The sequence below is a fragment of the Pinus tabuliformis genome, chromosome 8 (genome assembly GCF_031772625.1).
Source record: "Pinus tabuliformis cultivar Carrire ecotype Pingquan chromosome 8, CPIR1, whole genome shotgun sequence".
NCBI classification, from domain to species: domain Eukaryota; kingdom Viridiplantae; phylum Streptophyta; class Pinopsida; order Pinales; family Pinaceae; genus Pinus; species Pinus tabuliformis.
In genome coordinates this window covers 1,032,602,172-1,032,610,013 of record NC_142294.1, presented here as the reverse complement: position 1 = coordinate 1,032,610,013, position 7,842 = coordinate 1,032,602,172, and the positions used below count along the sequence as shown (strand labels likewise).

Below are 7,842 nucleotides of genomic sequence, written 5' to 3'. Positions count from 1 at the left end.
CTCTTGGGCATTAATCACACATGCACTTTGGCCTCAAAACATGTAAACACATGTGCATAGGCCTCAAAACAAATATATGGGCATACAAGTCCAACATGACTTACAACCTAATAATAATATGATGCATGCATACATATAAGGGGTCATCCTGGGGTGTTACACAATTCTTGTACTATTAAGAGGGAACCACTTTGTGCAACAAAATGATCAATTTTCCATGCTCGCTTATGCTATCTTAAAGGTCTAAAACCCCCCAAACTTGTTAATGATATATAAACGATGATTATCATTAATTACAATTTCATTCTAGATGGTTGGGGGAAATCCCTAAGTGCCATGAAAATCCACCACCCATTTATAGGCTTACTGTAATGGCAATGTAGGTATCATGGCTATGTAGGTAACATTACTATTTTATGCTTATCTTAACCTAGGCCTACATGACATTTATATGCTATATGTTTCAAAGACTTTGGCATTATTATTTTTTCCCCAAACACATTGGATAATTTAATTGGTGATTTGATATCTGCAAATATATATATATATATATATATATATATATATATATATATATATATAACCTCTTGGGGTTTACAATCTGTCCTCCTCTCCGTAAACTAGGTCACAACCGGGGGGATTTGAACCTTGGATTTCTTAGTTTTCACAGATTTTACATTAACAACCATCATAGATCCATCTTAACTTTGGATCTACCAAACACCTAGAGGGATCAAATTTGTCAAGATGCAAACTTCTTTTTGAGTGCAAAATTTAAGGAAAGGTTCACACCTCAAAAGACTTGATTCCTCTCCAAGCTTGAAAAATCATGAGTTAAGATGGTTCTATAGTGGTTCTTAGTAATATTATTTATATTAAGATAAATTTCACATCTCTATATATAGAAATTTTCGTATTTTTAATTTTATTAAAACCCTCAAATACATCCCAAGTTAAGATGATTTATTACAAGTTCTTAATAATATTATTTATATTTATATAAATTTCACAAATCTATATATAGAAATATTCTTATTTTTTATTTTATAAATATGATGAGATTTATTTATTTATTTTATTTTTTTTGCGCTTGGTTCAAGGACACCTTCAGTCAACCGGAGGCGCTATGTCCACTGGAAAAATCTGGGCTTGACGCCCCGCGGCCTACTGCAAGACCTGACCCCAAGAGCTTTCGAGAGTTGATCCTGTGACCTCCCATCTAGCAAGGCCCCATCTTGACCAATTGGGCTAACCCTTGAGGCTAGTAGGATGAGATATCTAAATATATGGTAGAATAATTATAGAGCGGAATAATGAAGAGGGACTTTGAATGGTGGTTGTGTAAGTGTAGAGTCAAATCACCCGTGGACCTTACTAATATCTGCCATATGGGCTTAGGCTCATCGTCTTAGTTTTCATTACTTCTCAAAGGGAAAAGGTTATCTGGTTATGGATTAATAGCATGGTTTTTGGTAATTTTTTATATAAAGTTTTGAAATATAATAATTACAAATATGAATTATTATTTTAATTTGTAGTTTCAAATATATTTTAATTTATAACTATAATTTATATTTTTTTATATATTTCACATTTCTATATTTAATAATATAAATTTATTAATTGAATTTATAATCAAATATATATATATATATATATATTTATTTATTTATTTTTGGTAGTTTTTTATATTCAATTTATATTTATTTTTAATTATAGGTTTATTAATCACATTTATTAAATTTTTATATGTTTTAAATCTATTTTAATAGGATAGGCATATAATAATTTTTTTAACCATTTATACTTTTATTAATAAAAATAAAATTGCAATATAACAAATTAATATGAATTGATATACTATTTTTAAGTAATTTTTACATTTTATTATTATTTTTTGATTTAATGCTTGCTATTTATTTATTTTGTAATCAGGTTCAACTTGCATTAGGGCCAACCCATCTAGTGGATGAAATCAACATATACCCATAGTGAGATGCTAAAGCCCCTAACACCCGTTGGGATAATTTAATTCCCCAAAGTGGCCCTACCCACACTACACCATCTCTTCCATATTGAATTGACATTTGAATGTTTACACTCATTTACAACTACTACAACATCTCTTCCATACTAAACTACCAGCATAGATCCGTCTTTACTCTATTTTTATTAATTTACCATACCTCTTTTGTAAATATGGTATTTGGCCCATAGGCTTCACCTAAAAAGAGGTTCTATTTATTTACCATACCTCTAGTTTATTTATTCTATTTATTTACCATACCTCTAGTTTATTTATATTTTTATTTATTTACCTACCTTTGGAGTAAGTATAAAAGAAGGTTTTATCTATTTACCATACCTCCACTTTATTTATATTTATATTTATTTACCATACCTATTTTTTGAGTGTTCATAAAACCTCTTTATATTTAAATTTATATTGTGTTTATATATAATAATAATTAGATTGATTTCCAAATAGGGTCGACATTAGTTTAAAAATATTAAATGTTAAACATTACATGTTAAATGTTTACATTTACATTTACATTTACTTTTACATGCTTATGTGAGATCTACCCTATTCTGAGTTGTGTCTCTCCGCACAATAAAGCCCTTTTCAATGTAATTGAAAAAATATGTTATTTAATAATTTAATAATCTACTTCATAAAATATTATTGCTTGCACACACACACACACTTAGTTGTCAAATTAGCAGTGGGCACAACCATAATTAGTTGTGATCTGTGAATGTAGCTTGCGCTTATATCTATATATATATATATATATATATAATATATATATATATCTATATATATATATATATATATATATATATATATATATATATATATGAGAAAACTTATCATAACTCAGTTGCACTGGGCACAACCATCACTGGTTGTGATACTGTTATTCAAGGAAAACCACACCACTTGGAATTACCTCGTGGTGGTCCATAAGGGGGCATATATATATATATATATATATATATATATATATATATATATATATATATATAATGAGAAAACTTATCATAACTCAGTTGCAGTGGGCACAACCATCACTGGTTGTGATATGAGAATGTAGGCTGATTCATCACTGTTATTCAAGGAAAACCACACCACTTGGAATTACCCCGTGGTGGTCCATAAGGGGGCACACTTATCACAATCATCACTAATTGTGATATGATAATGTATGAATCACTGTTATTCAAGGAAAATCACACCACTTGGAATTACTCCCTAGTGGTCCATAAGGGGGCACACTTCAAGGAAAACCACACCACTTGGAATTATCCCCTGGTGGTCCATAAGGGGGCACACTCATCACAACCATCATTGTGATATGAGAATGTAGGAATCATTGTTATTAAGGAAAACCACACCACTTAGAATTACCCCTAGTGATCCATAAGGAGACACACTTTCACTCTTGCCAACTGCCTCTGAGTCTTTGACTATTAATTTGTTTCCTTAAATTCGAAAAAAATAAACTCTTAACCACTCAAGCAATTTTAAGATATACTCTAACCCTAATTGTATGTATATTAATATAAATATATTTATATTTCCATGAGATATATATATATATTTCAAGAAATGTGTCCCAATTGATTTGGGTGGATTTAGTCTCTACCATGTTTGAATTCAAACCTCATTCCAAAATATTAAAGTAAAAATCAATATATTAATAATTAAAAACCACCTATCCTATTAAAATAAAAACCTAATAAAAAAAGGTCAGAAAACCAGTGTTAAAGTCATTAAAAAAAATACTTATTATTGACTTTACATATTAAACGACAAAACTGAACTCAATATTAAAAAAAATATAATCGGGGGAAGAAATCCAAGCGGATGGAGTGTATATATATATATTTGTGTTCTCGAGGGACTCGTTTACTTTCTTACTAAAAGGGGTAGTAAAACAGACACATACCTAAATATAATATATATATTATTACAGGGTTGTGGGGGCCTCTACGCTCGGCTGTGTAAGTAACGTGAAGATTTGGTTCTCCCATTTAGATGAGCAGCAAAGGACTGAATGAGCGGAAGAGAAACAAACCCGAAGTTCAGATTTTACAAGGTGGGGAGCGAAGAGTGGCATCTGTAGAAGACGGCAATGGCAACCTCCTCCTCTGGAAGTGGGACTACAAGAAAGCTTCAGGTGGTGAGCCCTGTCCCTGCGGACATCGATATCGCTACCTCTGTAGAACCCCATCACATATCGGCCATCGCACATGAGCTTGGCCTTCAACCCCAACATTACGAGCTGTATGGAAGACACAAGGCAAAGGTCTGATCACTTGCTTTATTTTCAACTCCTTTTTGTTGCTTTCATTTCCTCCCAGAAACACCCCTATCTCATCTCATCATCATCAACCATATAAATGGATTGATGCCATTAATTTTCATTCTAGATGTAGATCCACAGCCTATTATGCATATGTTCAGCTGAATATGATTGTATCTTATTGGATTGGATTTGCAGGTTCTTTTGAGTGTGTGTGGTAGAGGAGCTACAACATTCCCCGGATGGATTCTATGTGGTGGTTGGAGGAATTACTCCCACTCCTTTAGGGGAAGGAAAATCCACCACAAATGTTGGCCTATGTCAAGCACTTGGCACCCACTTGGGCCAAAAGGTCACCTTTCTGAACTTATCTTTTCATCTCATACAGGCAAAGTCTTTGGCTGAACAAATTGATTGAATGGAATGCTTTTGGTTGGCTGATCTGTGAACACTCCACATTACTAAGTGGTTTTATTTATTTTATTGATATGTAAAACCCAATAGTATACTGAACGGAAAGGAAGAACCTAAAGGGCATCAAAATCAATAGTTTGTCCAATGGTTCAACAATTAATTGTCTGGAAGAACATCAATAGGAAAATCCGAATTCTTAGATCTTGCAGTTAATTAATGAATGATGTCGTTTCTTCTAGACTTCAAGTATTGAGATCTTGCAGCCAATCACTGAGAATAACAAATTGACATCTAGAACATCAGGGAGTCATCTTTTTATGAGTTATAGCGGCTGTATTGGTGGCTTGCTTTGGAGAAATCTTCTTAATGCATTTGATCATTGCATTGCATTCCTCAGTCCAAGGAGGACTGAAGAGGACAAAGTAGTCATATCTTGTTTCCAGGGCCAATTCTGTAGGTTGGTCAATGGTCATTATCAAAATTCAATTGCTTGTGCATGTGTAATTCATTGGAAGAGAAAGACTGGACTTGACGGGACTGGACTGGGTGCACATTCAATGGCACAGACTCCCCATCTTCTTGGACAGAGTTACTGCCATTGGATGTGCACCAACTTCCAAGCGTTGTCTGGGTAATCTCTTGGTTACAGATGAGTCTTTCTCCTCTACTTAGCCGGTCTCTTTGATATGGTATGCAGTGAAAACACTGACCTTATCTGATGCAGGTTGTGACATGCCTCCGTCAACTGAGTCAAGGACCAACCTTTGGAATAAAAGGAGGAGCTGCAGGGGGGGGATACAGTCAAGTCATTCCCATGGATGAATTCAACTTACACTTGACAGGAGATATTCATGCTATTACAGCTGCAAACAATCTTCTTGCAGCTGCTATTGATACACGGATTTTTCATGAGGCGACCCAAACGGACAGTGCCCTATTTAATAGACTATGCCCCATAAACAAAGAAGGAAAACAGACTTTTGCAAAAATCATGAAGAAACGTCTAGAGAAATTGGACATTCATAAGGATTATCCTGATGATCTCACCCCCGAAGATGTAAACAAATTTGCTAGGTTTGACATAGATCCGGAATCCATTACTTGGAGAAGAGTTATGGATGTCAATGATCGTTTCTTAAGGAAAATTACAGTTGGTGAAGGCCCAGATGAGAAAGGAATGGTAAGACAAACTGGTTTTGATATATCTGTAGCTAGTGAAATCATGGCTGTTTTAGCCCTTACAACTTCTCTTGGAGACATGAGAGAAAGGCTCGGGAAAATGGTGATAGGAAATAGTAGAGCAGGAGATCCAGTTACTGCTGATGATCTTGGTGTTGCCGGTGCCTTAACTGTGCTCATGAAAGATGCAATTCATCCCACACTGATGCAAACTCTGGAGGGCACGCCAGTGCTTGTTCATGCTGGTCCTTTTGCCAATATTGCTCATGGAAATTCTTCTATTTTAGCGGACAAGATTGCACTGAAGTTAGTAGGCCAAGGCGGATTTGTTGTGACTGAGGCAGGGTTTGGTGCTGACATTGGTACAGAGAAGTTCATGAATATCAAATGCAGGTACAGTGGTTTGACACCTCAGTGTGCCGTTCTTGTGGCCACAGTAAGAGCTCTCAAAATGCATGGTGGAGGACCAGCCGTGGTAGCTGGAAGACCATTAGATCGTGCTTATGTCACAGAGAATATTGCACTAGTCGAAGCAGGGTGCATAAATCTAGCCAAACACATAGAAAACACCAAAACATATGGAGTTAATGTTGTGGTAGCTATTAATATGTTTGCCACTGACACACATGCTGAGGTCACTGCTGTAAGAAACGCCGCATTGGCAGCTGGTGCCTTTGAAGCTGTTGTTTGCACACATCATGCCCATGGTGGGGCAGGAGCAGTTAGTATACTATTCCCTCTTTAATACTTTAACTAAAAGAAAAAACAGCTATATGAATCAATTTCATTTTCAATCAGCTATATGAAGCCTCAATCAACTTTTGTTTCAATTTAATTGCAGGTAGATCTTGGCATTGCAGTTCAGAGAGCATGTGAGAACCACAACCGATCTTTGCACTTTTTATATAATCTGGACTGCAGTATCAAAGAGAAAATTGGTTTGATTGCAAAGTCCTATGGAGCAGCTGGAGTTGAGTATTCGGAGCAGGTGACCTTCTATATCCCATTATTCTTGTGCTTGTTTGCAATCAAATGGTATATGATTATAATATATCGATAGCACATCAATTTATTATATAAGGTTGGAGTTTACTGTATCTCTTATTTGAGTTTTCTGTGTGTAAATAAAGGCTGAGAAACAGATTGAAGTATACACCAGGCAAGGCTTTTCAGGACTACCAATCTGCATGGCAAAGACACAATATTCCTTTTCACATGACGCTTCATTGAAAGGGGCTCCCACCGGGTTTATATTGCCTATCAGGGATATGAGAGCTAGTGTTGGGGCAGGATTTATTTATCCTTTAATAGGAACCATGAGCACCATGCCTGGACTGCCTACGCGACCTTGCTTCTTTGACATAGATGTAGATCTCACCACTGGGAAGGTTCTTGGTCTGTCCTAAATTGTGTTAAACATGGATAGCAGATTATGCTTTGGTTTTGTCTGTTTCACTTTTGTATCGCTTTTCTATTCTGTGCATCGTTTGGAAAACTGGAACGAACAGATTGTTGGCAAATAACAAAGCTTCTTCTTGATAAAGCTAAATAAAGACCACTGTATTCTCACTTTCCATCACAGCTATGAACCAGGGTTAAAGGATTCTTGCTGTTGGCTTTCTACACTGAGAAAGATACCAGCTGGTTGTCTCGTCCTTTTCCATTTGTTTTTTTTGGTAAGATAAATGATTTTTTTTTGAACTGGGAGCGGTTAGCCCCAACTCTATATTATTGTGGTAAAGCCCTCTTTAACTTGGGGTCCATTAAACTCGGCCATCTCATACATATATCAAAGAACCATGCCTGATGGGGTTTGACCTTGGGTCATTATTGTAATGACACCCCGTTTAAACCACTAGACCACACCCTGACAAACCATTCTTTTGCATTAGTTTTACCTCAAAGGATTTTTTTTCTAATGGAGTTTATTCAGTGTCGA

General features: G+C 35.3%; 1 protein-coding gene across 1 annotated transcript; it reads left to right on the top strand.

The window, feature by feature from the left end:
* The first annotated feature begins 4,519 nt into the window (after positions 1–4,519).
* THFS (10-formyltetrahydrofolate synthetase) lies at positions 4,520–7,477 on the top strand. Its single transcript, XM_089373217.1, has 4 exons — positions 4,520–4,662; positions 5,449–6,624; positions 6,745–6,891; positions 7,034–7,477. Exons 2-4 carry the CDS (start codon positions 5,539–5,541, stop codon positions 7,307–7,309), a joined length of 1,509 nt encoding a protein of 502 aa, XP_089229343.1. The 5' UTR covers positions 4,520–4,662; positions 5,449–5,538; the 3' UTR covers positions 7,310–7,477.
* The last annotated feature ends 365 nt before the right edge of the window (positions 7,478–7,842 follow it).